Source organism: Geotrypetes seraphini, chromosome 19 (assembly GCF_902459505.1).
Source record: "Geotrypetes seraphini chromosome 19, aGeoSer1.1, whole genome shotgun sequence".
Classification (NCBI taxonomy): Eukaryota; Metazoa; Chordata; class Amphibia; order Gymnophiona; family Dermophiidae; genus Geotrypetes; species Geotrypetes seraphini.
The window spans coordinates 33,826,151-33,840,733 of NC_047102.1; the positions used below are offsets into that span (position 1 = coordinate 33,826,151).

Genomic DNA, 14,583 nt, shown 5'->3' on the forward strand with positions numbered 1-14,583 from the left:
GTTGATGCCCCTGTACAGGTCATTGGTAAGGCCCCACTTGGAATATTGTGTTCAGTTTTGGAGACCGTATCTGGCGAAGGACGTAAGAAGACTTGAGGCGGTCCAGAGGAGGGCGATGAAAATTATAGTAGGTTTGCGCAAGAAGACATATGAGGAGAGACTGGAAGCCCTGAATATGTATACCCTAGAGGAAAGGAGAGACAGGGGAGATATGATTCAGACGTTCAAATACTTGAAGGGTATTAACGTAGAACAAAATCTTTTCCAGAGAAAGGAAAATGGTAAAACCAGAGGACATAATTTGGGGTTGAGGACTGGTAAATTCAAAGGCAATGTTAGGAAGTTCTACTTTACGGAGAGGATGGTGGATGCCTGGAATGCGCTCCCGAGAGAGGTGGTGGAGAGTAAAACTGTGACTGAGTTCAAAGAAGCGTGGGATGAACACAGAGGATTTAGAATCAGAAAATAATATTAAATATTGAACTAAGGACAGTATTGGGCAGACTTGCAAGGTCTGTGTCTGTATATGACCGTTTGAGGGAGGATGGGATGGGGAGGGCTTCAATGGCTGGGAGGGTGTAGATGGGCTGGAGTAGGTTTTAAAGGAGATTTAGGCAGTTGGAACCCAAGCACAGTACTAGGTAAAACTTTGGATTCTTGCCCAGAAATAGCTAAGAAGAAAAAATAAAAAAAATTTAAATTGAATCAGGTTGGGCAGACTGGATGGACCATTCGGGTCTTTATCTGCTGTCATCTACTATATTACTATCCCTCTCTCCCCTTCTTCCCTTCCAATCCTTAGTCTGGAATCTTTCTCTCTCTCCTTCCTATTCCAGTGGTCTGATATCTCTCTCTTCCCTCCTTCCATCACCCTACTCTGGAATCTGACATCTCTCCTTTCTTTGAGTCGTCTATCCTCCCTCCCAGTGTAACATTTCTCCCTCTTTCCTCTCCAACAATTTTTCCTCTTCCCCATGTATACCATCTCTTTCCCTCCCACTCCACACACCTATGTCCAATAATTTTCTTAACCTCCAGCCTGTGCAGCCTCTGTCCTTCCCAAACACATCTCTGCCCGTGCAGCATCTGTTCTTCTTACTTTCCCACCTCCCTCCCCACGTAGCCCATGCAGCATGTCCTTCCATCATTCCCAACCCCAGCCCTTCCCTCTCAGCTGGATCATACAGTACAACCTGTCCCCAGTTCCCAACTCCCCCATCTATCACCTACCCACCACTGAAATTTAAAATCTTTGGGCAGCCAATGGTACAACAAAGCCAGCCTCCCACCATTGGCCTGCCCCGGAAGTGTTCCTTCCACAGCACTTCTTCTTCCCACCTTGGCTAGAAGCTGCAGAAAGACTTCTGGAGCAGGCTGATGGCAGGAGGCTTGCTTCATTGTGCCATTGGCTGCTCATTTTTGTTCAGTTGCCGAATGGCTCAGGTAACGGTGGAAGAAAGCTATTCCAGATATGAAAAACAATGTCCACGCATAGGTTGTTTCAACTTTGGAAAAAGGTCGAAGTCTGGTGGACTAATGTCTGGACTGTAGGGAGTGGGTCAGAGACTTTGAGCAAGAGCTGAAATCACAGTCTAACCAGTGGAGATCTCCATCTTCCCCATAACCAAAAAATTTAGAAGAGCTCAATCAAAAGTCAAACAAATGATGATTTTTGCTTATGATCATGAAGGCATCATCATCACAGACAAAGTTCCATGTGGAAGAAGTATCACAGCAGTGTATTATTGTGATTTTTTTTTCCAAAAAATGTGCAGAAAAATACACAAAAACCGACCTCAGTTGCTCTTGGCTGGGCCACATATTCTTCATGACAACACTGGCCCGCACATATGGAGTGTCGTCATTGTAAAACTACGCGAATATGGCTGGGAGGTGTTATCTCATGCTTCCCTACAGTCCAGACAGTCCTAACATGAGTCCACCAGACTTCGATCTTTATCCAAAGTTGAATCAACTTATGCGTGGACATTATTTTGCATCTTTGAAACAGCTTTCTTCCGCCGTTACCTGAGCCAGTCGGCAACTGAAAAAAAACAGTGTCTTGGATGAAATAATGAAGCTTCCCAGACGTTGGAACTGAGTCATTGCAAAGTAGGGAAACTATATTGAAAAATATAGTGTGCGTTATTTATTAAATGACCCTCATATGTGTGTGTATATATATGAATGTTAACCCCAGTCACTTATATATATATTTGAATGTATATATATATATTTGAATGTTAACCCCTGTCACTTATATGCTTATAGGGGAAAGTCAAGCAGCAAGTGTAGAATCCTAACGGAGTTTAGCTGTATATAAGAAATAAATTACATTACATTATAATGAGAATTAGTCAGTCCTACAGCTTGCAAAATGGGGCTGTTGCAAATGGTGGAATCAAAGCCAACTGCTCTGGGTACCAGGGCAGAGAAAAGGGTGCTACATCACCCTTGAGTCAAAGGTCACACGACTATAAAAGGGAAGGGGGATGCTGAAAGTAGCTTTGCCTGGGACACTATTTTCTCCATGATTCTTCAGCATTAGCTTCTACATCACAGTGCTTACAAGTTTCCTAAGAAAGTATCTCTGACCTATTCAATGATGCCCATTTCTACAGGGCAGAGCTCCATACCAAAAGTCAAAAGTACCTGGATTACTTGAGTGGTGTTATCCTCCATTTTCCTTACACATGCCACCTGAACACATTCTCCACAGCACTGGCCAGCTTTCTCCTTGTACTCAAAACCCTGTGTTTTAAAATGGCGGCAGGGGAGGAAGACACAAAGGATAGCATGTCAGGTCAATAAGAATAGATTCCATATTTTGCCTCCCTTTCTCTCTTGTTCTCCTTCTGCATATATATATAGTCAATACTGAAACGACATATTTATGTTTGGTGCTGAACCAAACATGTAAAGTAAGGAATTGATTCTATGAACGGCATCCTGATTGTTTGTGGCAGTAAGTGTACTACCGCTGTCTAACCAGCCAATTGGGATGCATGTTTTCTAAGAAAAACAAAAAAACCCTGAGTCTGGCCACCTATACTATAGGCATTTGTCACAGTTGAGGTAGATGCTTAGGGACACTTTAGATTGCCCAAGGTTGGGTGTGGGCGTGGTTTCACCCGGAAGTGGCCATGGGTGAGCTTAAATGGCTAGGCGTCTCCCTAGGGCCGTGAGAAATGCCTGATATGTAGGCCAGCAAAATTTCAAATAGACACAACCACTGAGCTGATCGTGGAAAGGAAATCCTCCTGCCATGATCAGCTGAGCTGCACCCACCACCACCACGAAGTTCCCTGTCAGGAGGAATGTTCACTTCCTCCTGTCCCTGAACCTCCTTCCCACAGCCATTCAGCTGAGCGCAGCAGGGGGATTTTCCCTTGCCACGATCAGTTGATGACAGGCAGGAGCAATTTTCAAACCTGTACCTGTGACCTGGGCATTGGTTAGAGCACAGGTGTCAATCTGGCCAGCCTGGCCATTTTATGTGGCCCACGGTACGATGCGGCATTTTCATTACCACCCCCAATGTTATCTTCTGGTCGGCTCCCTCCTCCTCACTTGTGCAATGTGCACAAAGCCGTGGGCGGTGGCTCCTATACGCATCCTGCGCCTGAACCAGAAGCCTTCTCTCCTGATGTCACAACATCAGAGGGAATGCTTCCAGATAGAGGCTTGGGATGCGCTAGGAGCTGCCACCCGCGGTTTTGTGCACACAGCGGCAGTGAGGAGGAGGGAGCCGGCCAGAAGATAACACCAGGGGCAGTAACGACAATGCCGCATTGCACCACAGGCCACATAAAACAGCCAGGCGGCAGCAGACAAGAAGGTAAGACACCCGCCTGAGGGAGGCACCTAGTTGAGGCACAGCATAGAGGGAGGGAAACAATTAAGATAGGGGGAATGATTTTATTTTCAATTTAGTGATTGAATTGTGTCAGTTTAGAGAATTTACATCCGCTGTCTATATTTTGCACTGTTCAGGAAGAAATGCATTTGTTTCTTTTTCTCTGGGGGTTGGACCGCATACAGAGTGTTGCCTCTTAGGGTTTGTTTGTTTATATTAGTACTTTTCATTTGTGGTCCCATATTTGCATAGGGGTTATCTGTGTTCTGGTAGGAATGAATGTTGAAAAGCATACAGTGTGCTTTGTGTAGTTTAAGTTTGTGGTTACCCATTACGTATTGTTAATAAGATTATATTGTTTTTTGTGTGTGTGTGTGTATATGAAAAATGAACGGAAAAATTGTGTTACAATTAGTACTATTATGGGGGCGGGATCTGGGGCGGAGACTGGGCGGGGTCTGGCCTGCGACTTAGCCTGTGTTTTGGATTTCGGCCCCTTAATGTGACTGAGTTTGACTCCCCTGAGTTAGAGAATCAGGGCGGTTAGGCGGGGTTAGGCATTTGTCCATTAGGGCAGACATGACTCTGTATACGAGGCCGACGTGCGATTCTCAGTCACTTCCGAGACTGGCGTCCTATACAGAATCTGCCCCTAAGGGCCTACTAGTGTTGGGTAAGTGCCTAGCCCAAGGTACCTACCAGAAAGTGGACAGGATTCAGAGTGGATCTTGAGCATGTTTTGCTTCTAGGCATCTAAATTGGACTAATGCACCGGTATTTATGCTAAGAAAACCCTGGCATAAATAGGGCGCACCTAAGATTTTGATGCCTACTGGCACTTAAGTTCAACTTAGGCGCCGCCAAGCATGAGTCTATAAATGGCACCTAAGTGAAGATCAAGAAGCATTATGCGTCACACTCCTCAGCGCCTATCTTTTGGGCGCCTATCAGTTTTGTGGTGTTTGGTGTTAACACACATAAGTGCTGGGTATTATTCTGTAACAGGTGTGTTCAATTCATTTAGCGTGCAACCACAAGGGAACATGCGTTTGGGTGGAGCATGGCTATGTCACTAAACAATGCATGCAACTTATGGAATATGATCAGTTATGTGCATTTGGATGACACACTTAGGTGCCAACTTATACCAGCCATTTTCATGACATATGTTGGCATGCTTAAAGTTTGGTGCACCAAAGCGGCTTTGCATTAGTATTCCATAACAGCTTAGGTGTGCCCATAAGCCATTATAGAATAGGGAAGCGTAAGAAACAGAAACATTCCAGCCATCGTTCAAAACATTTTAACTGGCTGAAAACTGCCGCCAATCGGTTAAATCCCTTGTTCACAGCTATCCAATCGTTTTCTTTTTATTCTGATTCTACTTTTTGAAATGTACATTTCCCATATATATACAATTAGAAAACATCAAATTCAAAACAACTTATCCCCAAAATAAGAAAAGAGGAGGAAAAGTGGTAAAACAGGCTGGTTCTAATGCTGGAGTACAAGGTACATCTCATTAACATGGCTTAGACTACTGGTGGTTATAGAGCTGGGGTGCCTGCAATTCCATATGAACAGATGAGCCCTGGGAACTGCAGGTGCCAAAGAGGAGGGGTGTAGATAGCAAGATAGTGCCAGGTGGGGGAGAGGGAGGGAAGAGAGAGAGATTATGTGGAGGGGAGGGGGAGAAAGAGAATTTGTAGGGGAGGAAGGGCAAATACTGGGACCTACATAATATTTTGTGGTTGTCTGCTAGTTGGCCCATATTTCAAAATTAAAAATGGAACTCACCAGTGAGCAATCTGTCTGACAAGTGATGGGCTTACACTTGACAAGATTAAGTTTCGTTTTTGGATCCATTTCATAAGTACAGTGACACTCCTCACAGCTTTCTTTGGTGGTCGGAATAGACATTCCAGCCTAGAGAAATCAGGGAAATGACATATATATTGAGTAAAATTTTGCTGCATCTTCCAAAATTATAAATCAAATCTGATGCATGGACTAAGAGAACAGTCTGATCAAAGCTAGTGAAGAGACCAGTAGAGATAAAGGACTTTGAAAGAGACTGTAGAAGGTCTAAGAACAAGACAAGGAAAAACATAGTAACAACATGGTTTCAGGTTCAGGTTGATTTTATTTAATAAACCACTTAGGGAGAGCCATCCAAGCGTGGGGTACCATAATAATATAGGAATAAAAACACATGTCAAAAAGGAACTGCAACAATAGGGAAAGAAAAGAGAAGTAAAAGTAAATATTTTCAAGCCCCATAGCATTGTCCCATCAATGCTGTCAAAGCTGTATCATGCCAAAGTAGAACTAGAAACACGATGACAGATAAAGGCCAAATGGCCCATCCAGTCTGCCCATCCGCAGTAACCATTATCTCTTCATCTCTCTAAATACCATGTGCCTGTCCCATGCTCTCTTGAATTTAGACACATTCTCTGTCTCCACCACTTCTTACAAAAGACTGTTCCATGCATCTACCACCCTTTCTGTAAAAAAGTATTTCCTTAGATTACTCCTGAGCCTATCACCTCTTAACTTCATCCTATGCCCTCTCATTCCAGAGCTTCCTTTCAAATGAAAGAGACTCGACTCATGTGAATTTACGCCACATAGCTATTTAAATATCTCTATCATATCTCCCCTCTCCCGCCTTTCCTCCAAAGTATACAGATTGAGATCTTTAAGTCTGTCCCCATACGCCTTATCACGAAGACCACACACCATTTTAGTAGCCTTCCTCTGAACCGACTCAATCCTTTTTATATCTTTTTGAAGGTGCGGCCTCCAGAATTGTACACAATATTCTAAATGAGGTCTCACCAAAGTCTTATAGAGGAGCCTCAAAACCTCATTTTTCCTACTGGCCATACCTCTCCCTAAGCACCCTAGCATCCTTCTAGCTTTTATTGTCACCTTTTCAACTGTTTGGCCACCTTAAGATCATCACATATAATCACACCCAAGTCTCGCTCTTCTGTCGTGCACATAAGTTCTTCACCCCATTCCCTCGGGTTTTTGCAGCCCAAGTGCATGACCTTGCATTTCTTAGTATTAAATTTTAGCTGCCAAATTTCAGACCATTTTTCAAGCTTTGCTAGGTCTTTCTTCATGTTATTCACACCATCCGAAGTGTCTACTCTGTTGCAGATCTTGGTATCATCTGCAAAGAGGCAAATCTTACCTGACAGCCCTTAAGCAATATTGCTTATAAAAATGTTAAAAAGAACAGGCCCAAGAACAGAACCTTAAGGCACACCACTGGTAACCAGTGTTCCCGCTAAGCTGCGCTGGCGCACAAAATATTACATCGCAGCGCACAAGTTTCACGTCACAGCGCACACTCGAGCGGAGGTGAGAGGAAGCGGCGGCGGTCTGCCCTGATCGCCTAAGATGCAGCAGCGGCGGCTCCTTTCATGATCCCCGTAAATTACGGGGATGCCGCCGCTGCTGCATCTTAGGCGATCAGGGCAGACCGCCGCCGCTTCCTCTCACCTCCGCTCGAGTGTGCGCTGTGACGTGAAACTTGTGCGCTGCGATGTAATATTTTGTGCGCCAGCGCACGCCAGCGCAGCTTAGCGGGAACACTGCTGGTAACATCCCTTTCCTCAGAGCCACATCCATGAAAATAGCCTCCAGAAGAAAAATGGGTCTTCAAAAGATTTTGTCAGTAAACTTGGTGAAGACATGGCATTACCAGCTGAAATTGATGGGCAGGCCATGAGGTCCAAGAAGGATTATAAGGCATCAGCAGCTACGACAGAAATGATGGGGAACCAGCTTGGAGAACTACCTGGATTTCAGGAGGCATCTGAAAACTTATTTGTTTACCAAATACAGTACTTAGGTAATTAAGTTAATCCATCTCATTGTTTAATTTCTTTTGTTAACCACATAGAACTTCATGGTCCTGGGGTATATAAGTAAATTGTAATGGAATGTAAATAAATCAGCGCCATAATCTTAAAAGCAACCAATGACTTCCTTGCTTCAAGCAGCAACTTCACTGCAATGTTTTGAACCAGCTGGAGCCATTTAGGTTCCCTTTAGTAAAACCTATAAAGAGTTACAATAATCCAAGTGAGTGCGAACTAATGTGTGCATAAAATTTGCAGTGCCCCCTATTCAATAACTGCTGAACAGAATGACGCTGCCGTAACATAAACTTTTCCTTACTACTGATGAAATATGGTTTTGAGACAGCCATACCCCCAAAAACCTTCATTGCAGTACAAAGTAGAATCTGAACTCCTCAAAGAGGCAGAGAAAAGAACTCACCAGCTGATTACTGTTACCAAAAAATAATGTCTTCGTCTTCTGTACAATTAGTTGCATCTTATTAGCGCAAAGCCAGTGGGTCGCTTGAGAGAAATGAGAATCCATTAAACATAATGATGGGCATCCCATGTCTCAAAGGTTGCCAATATTTGGATATCGTCTGCATAAATTTAAGGCACTAAGCCCAATTATTGAATCAATGCAGGTAGATGTAATAGAAAGACGTTAAGGTAGGTTCAAGACAAGATCTTTGGGAAACTCCACTGGGAAGAGAAAATGTACAGTATAGGAATAATCTGTACCCTACGCACCCAATAAACCCGATTAAGCAAGAGTAGAACCACTGTAACACTATATCAGGAATTCCTATACAATGCAAGCGGATAATCAACTACATCAGATGCCGCTAACAGGTCTAGTGACAACAACAGAACTATCATTGAACGCTTCCCAAACATCGGTAGCCATACCCATTATAGCTGTCTCAGTGCTATGACCTGCATGAAAACCTGTCTGGTTGGGCTGAAGAATTCCTTTCTTTTCAAGGAAGGAGTTCAAATGATCTGCTACCAGAGATTCTGCAACCTTAGAGATAAAAGTGAGGTGCGCTATAGGTCTGTTGTGGTTTGATGGTTACTATCTTTCATGCAGAGGGTACATACCAAAGCATCAAACTATCCCAAATCATTTTAAAGATGAAAGAGAGAAAGAAAGCCCATGTCATTTTAGCAAAGATGCCGAAAATGGACTGCGGGACACCGCTGTAGCTTGAACCTCGTGTAATGCATGGGAAACATCACCTTTGTTAATACGTGGAATACATCTGGTCTGGGCTTCCATGATGGTATTGTTAAAAAACATCCACGTCTGGTTTACAGTCCTAACCTTTGCAACTGATCCTTATAGCTTCTTTTAACCATTTTCCTGCATAGAATAAACATTAATTCCCTTTTGTTCATACACGCCTAGGGTGGAGTGGGAGGGTGGGAATATTTTATGATTTCTTCGGCTTATGATTAATTGTTGCATATAAGGGAGGGGAGATATTTGAGGAGAGCTATAATTTGATGATATAATAAGTAATGTTAAAGTATAAAATGATTGTATTTTGTGTTATACTTATTGTGAGTTTAAAAAATGAATAAAGATTTATAAAAAAAAAAAAAAAAAAACCCAAAACATTTCCCTCATTTTATCATAGCCTCCCTTTCAAAAATTAAATACCGCAACAGTAGATTTCTTTTGCTACATCCCTCCAGGTTCTAATTTGATCATGTTATGAACACTGTTTCCCAGCGGACCCAACACAGTTACCTCCTGTACTATACCTTGCATTCCACTAAGGACCAAATCAAAAATAGCTCCCCCTCTTGTCGGTGACTGGACCAGTTGCTCCAAGAAGCATTTATGACATCTAGAAATTTTCCCTCCCTAGCACTCACTGATGTAACATTTAACCAGTCAATTTTGGGGCAATTGAAATCACCCATTATTATACGCCTGTTGGTTTCCTGTTTCCCCCGATGGCATGTTTGTTTTTCTGGTAGTATTGGTTTTTTTTCTTTCCTATTAATTAATGAAGTTCCTTTCCTATTATTCATCTAGCCTGTGAACCACTTAGGGCTAGATTCACGAACCTGCCCGATCAGGCCCGATCTGGGCAGGTCCAATGAATTCTTGACGCCCCAATATGCAGACGGGGGTGATTGGAGGAATGCCCCCATCTGCCTTCCTGGATCGCTCGATAGCGATCCCAGCGCATACATAGACCATCTGTAGATGGTCTGCGCATGCGCTGGACCTCAGGGCTGGCGTAGATTTTTATTTATTTATTTATTTATTTTAAATAGGCGATCGTTTTGTTGGAGCCCCTGTTTTTTGGAGTCCGTGGTTTTAACCCGCTGAAGCCCGCGGGTTAAAACCACGGGCTTGGAGTGCAGGAAAGGGAGGTAGGCAGGCAGCGTGTTCGGGGCAGGAAGGCAGGCGCGTTCGGGGCAGGCAGGCGCATTCGGGGCTGCAGGATAGGGGTTGACAGGACAGAGAGCAGGGCTTCAGCAGTTGCTTTTTTGTGATCGGCCAGCCCAGTCGGTGTTGCAGGGTTTTGTTTAGTGAATCGTGTCCCTGTCTACTTTGCTTGCCGTTGCCCTCATTTGCATGCACGGATCGGAGGATGGTCAGCAGAGAGGTAAGTGAATCGGGCCGGGGTCGCTAAGGGGGTCGCAAACCGATCGGTACACGAGCGGTTTGCTTTGTGATTCTAGCCCTTAGTTCTGTTTAACAGTTAAAGCAATATAGCAAATCACGAATCAATCAATCAATCAATCAATCAATCCAATCATTTTGTTCTTGGGATCCATTGGGCAGTTTTTGTTGCTGTTCCTTGCTCGTTGTGCTTATGATTCCCTCTCCTCTGTTTTTCCTTTGAACAAGTAGACTAGAAAATTGGAGCTGATAAACCAATGAACACATATATGAGGGAGCTAATCCTTGCAGTATTGATATTCTTACCTGGTATACTGTACCATTGATAATACAGACTGTTGTTGCTGTTGGAAGAAAAAGAAAATAAGGTATAAGATCCTACAGTAGACACAGTTTACTGTACTAGTCCCCAAATTCTGTATATGGTGCCTAAGGTTGTGTGTGCACACATAATTAATTGGCTTAATTAGCACTAATTGGTATTTTACACCTGTACGCCTGTTCGTGTCAATTTGAATCAATTAGAAGTGAGGAGACGCATCACACAAAAGTGTTATGTGCCTTGTTCTGTGTGCAAAGCTAAAAGGGGGCATGGCCGGGTCAGATCGTAGGCAAGTTATGCACCAAGCAACTGGTCAGCGCCTAACTTAGTGCAGACATTTAGGCCTGGTTTTAGCTGGGTGTGCCTAAAAATTATGACACGCACTGGTGCTGAGCGTCTAAAAAATCACGCCTAGTGTCTGCCAGTTGGCACTGATTTTTTTAGGCAACATATATAAAATCAAGCCCTAGGTGGGGAATTCTTACAGACACCAGGATGATGCGCGCTAAGCATGAATTCTATATCAGCAATTATATGCACAAACTGCTATTATAGAATACTAGCATACATCCACAGTTCTGGGCCTATCTTTATGCACAAGCACTTATGATCTAGCTCAATAGCTGGTGGAAATGTCTGCACTTAACTGCTGTCAGTTAGTCGCATATCTGATAGTATGCTATATCCTGTGCATATAAGTTCTAGGCATTTGACAAAGTACCTCATGAAAGACTTCTGAGGAAATTAGAAAGTCATGGGATGGGAGGTAATGTCCTATTATGGATTAAGAACTGATGGAAGACAAAAAACAGAGTAGGTTTAAATGGTCAACGTTCTCAATGGAAAAGGGTAAATAGTGGGTCTGTGCTGGGATGGCTGTTTTTTTTTAACATATTTATCAATGATCTAGAGATGGGAATAATTAGTGAAATAATTAAATTTGCTGATGACACAAAGTTGTTCAAAGTTGTTAAATTGCAAGAGGATCTTGTGAGACTGGAAGACTGGGAGTCAAAATGGCGGATGACGTTTAATGTGAGCAAGTGCAAAGTGATGCATGTGGAAAAGAGGAATCCGAACTACAGCTGTGTGATGCCGAGTTCGGTGCTAGGAGTCACTGCGCAGGAAAAGGATCTAGGTGTCATTGTTAAGGATACATAGAAGCCCTCAGCTTAATGTGCGGCGGCTGCTAAGAAAGCAAATAGAATGTTAGGAATTATGAGGAAAGGAATGGAATACAAAGATGAAAAAGTTATAATGCCCTTGTATCGCTCTATGGTACACCGGAACTCAAATACTGTATGCAGTTCTGGTCTCCGTATCTCAAAAGAGATATAAAAGATTTCGGTTCCAGGAATTTGGAAATCGACCGGGATCGTCTTGAGCTTAAAAAAACAGGATTTAATTACAGAGCTTATGTGATGGTGAAATGTCAATTTTTTATCAAAAATAACTCCTAAAATTTTTATTGATGCAATACAGTTAAGAGGAAAATTATCCAGGAGAATTGGATCATTTAGTGATACCTTCTCTCCAAGGGAAAAACATTGTTTGAGTCTTAGATGTGTTTAAAGCTGACATACAGTAGTATCCTTAAACCAGATTTTAATCGTGGAGAAATGCAAGGTAATGCATTTAGGCAGTAAAAATAAGGAATACGAGTACAGAATGTCAGGTGCAACTCTGGGAAAAAGTGAACTAGAAAGGGATCTGGGTGTACTGATAGATAGGACCCTGAAGCCGTCGGCACAATGCGCGGCAGCGGCAAATAAGGCAAATAGAATGTTGGGCATGATAAAGAAAGGAATTTCGAGTAGATCGGAGAAAGTTATAATGCCGCTTTATAGGGCAATGGTCAGACCCCACTTGGAATACTGCGTCCAACATTGGTCTCCCTACCTAAAGAAAGATATAAAACTGCTGGAGAGGGTGCAGAGACGAGCAACTAAACTAGTGAAGGGCATGGAGAAACTGGAATATGAGGATCGACTTAAAACACTGGGATTGTTCTCCCTTGAGAAAAGGAGACTGCGTGGGGATATGATCGAGACCTTCAAAATACTGAAAGGAATCGACAAAATAGAGCAGAGAAGATTATTTACATGGTCCAATTTGACACGGACAAGAGGACATGAAATGAAGCTAAGGGGGGACAAGTTCAGGACTAATATCAGGAAGTTCTGCTTCACACAGAGAGTGGTTGACATCTGGAATACTCTCCCAGGGGAGATTATTGCGGAATCGACAGTCCTAGGCTTCAAAAGCAAACTAGATGCATATCTCCTTGAGAGAGGCATATAAAGATATGGTTGGCTATAAAATAAGCCAGGTGTATACCTGGCAGGGCCTCCACGTGTGCGGATTGCCGGACTTGATGGACCGAAGGTCTGATCCGGAGATGGCGCTTCTTATGTTCTTATGTTCTTAAGTTTGGTATTAATCTCTGTGATTTCATGAGCATTCTCTGGATTTAGCGGATGTAATAATTGGATATCGTCAGCATAAGCAAATGCTGCAAAACCAATGGACTGACATAGGGTGAGTAGAGGGGACAGGAAAATGCTTAACAGCAAAGGAGAAAGAATAGAGCCTTGTGGTACCCCACTTTGATTAACAAAAGGATCTGAAGAAGTATTATTGAAAACTACTTTGGATTGACGGTTTGAAAAATAAGATTGTAACTATTTAAGTACCTGGTTTGTGATTCCAATGGATTCCAGTCTATCTAAGAGAAGTGAGTGATCAACCGTATCAAAAGCAGCAGAAAAGTCTAGGGAGATAAGGACCACCGATTTGTGGTGGGCTAGATGGTAAATTAGAGTAGTTATCATCCGTAATAATGAATGCACTGTATGACATGTTGAAAATATTTAAGCAAGCTTTCAGCCTATTCTTTTTCAGCACATAGGATGTTGTGGATCTGACAGTGGTCCAGTGATTTGTTCTCGAAGGTGACCTTGATTTTGTTGCCTTTCTAGGGGCAACTCCTGTTTGACAAAAGTCTGGATGACCTCATGGCTAGTGTGCAGGACCCTAGGCCCAATGTTTGCTAGTTAGCAGGCCCCAACCCTCCAGGGGATTGGGGCACCTTAGTTTTCATCACTTCAGATGGTCAATGCGGTACTGAGAGTGCCTTGGGGCCTGCTCTGGGCAGTACACTTCTCAGTCTTCCAGGCAGAGGTTCAGTGGTTCCCGGCACCAGCAGTCCATGGGGAGCCATTCGTCAGTGCCCTCTAAGAACCAATTCTGATGCCAGGCCTGTGGCTGCCCCTCCACGGATTGTGGGGCATCTCTCAGCCATACTGGTGGAATAGAAATCCATTACCTTGGACCATTAGTTCCTAGAGGTCCTTCAGTACAGCTACAAGCTCGAGTTTCATTGTCCTTTGGCAGATTATTTTCTGGATTCCACAGCAGGGCAGCCAGAAAAGATGGTCCTGGTGGAGGCCACTGTCTGCTGGACATTACAGCCATAGAGCCTGTTCCAGAGCAAGACTTGTGCTCTGGCAGATACTTGATATACTTCACCATGCCAAAGAGAGACTCCGAAGACTGGAGGACCTCAAAGTGGTCACTGCAGTGCTGAGAGTGCCTTGTTTCCAGATGGAGACTGTACGTTCGGTGATCGCCTCAATAGCTTCGGGGGAATTTCTGGCTTACCTAGATCTGACGGAGGCATATCTCCATAGTCCCATCTTTCTGGACCACAGGAAGTTCCTGAAGTTCCATGTTCTGCAGCAGCACTATCAGTTTGCGGCACTGCCCTTTGGGTTGGTGATGGTGCCCAGGGCCTTCACCAAGGTGATGGTGGTGGTGGCAGCTCATTTGCACACTCTGGGAGTTTTGGTTCACCCATATCTGGATGACTGGCTGATCAGGGCCCCGTTGGAGTCCAAGGGGCATCAGG

The 14,583-nt window shown here is 43.6% G+C and overlaps 1 protein-coding gene across 1 annotated transcript in view; it reads right to left on the reverse strand.

The window, feature by feature from the left end:
• Positions 1-14,583, reverse strand: part of LOC117352357 (mucin-5B-like) — a 133,121-nt gene that overhangs the window by 11,137 nt on the left and 107,401 nt on the right. Inside the window, exons 32-34 of the mRNA XM_033928789.1 lie at positions 10,661-10,698; positions 5,654-5,782; positions 2,653-2,751 (exon numbers count right to left, since the gene is read on the reverse strand). Coding sequence (XP_033784680.1) covers positions 2,653-2,751; positions 5,654-5,782; positions 10,661-10,698 — 266 coding nt within the window. The remainder of the gene's footprint in view (positions 1-2,652; positions 2,752-5,653; positions 5,783-10,660; positions 10,699-14,583) is intronic.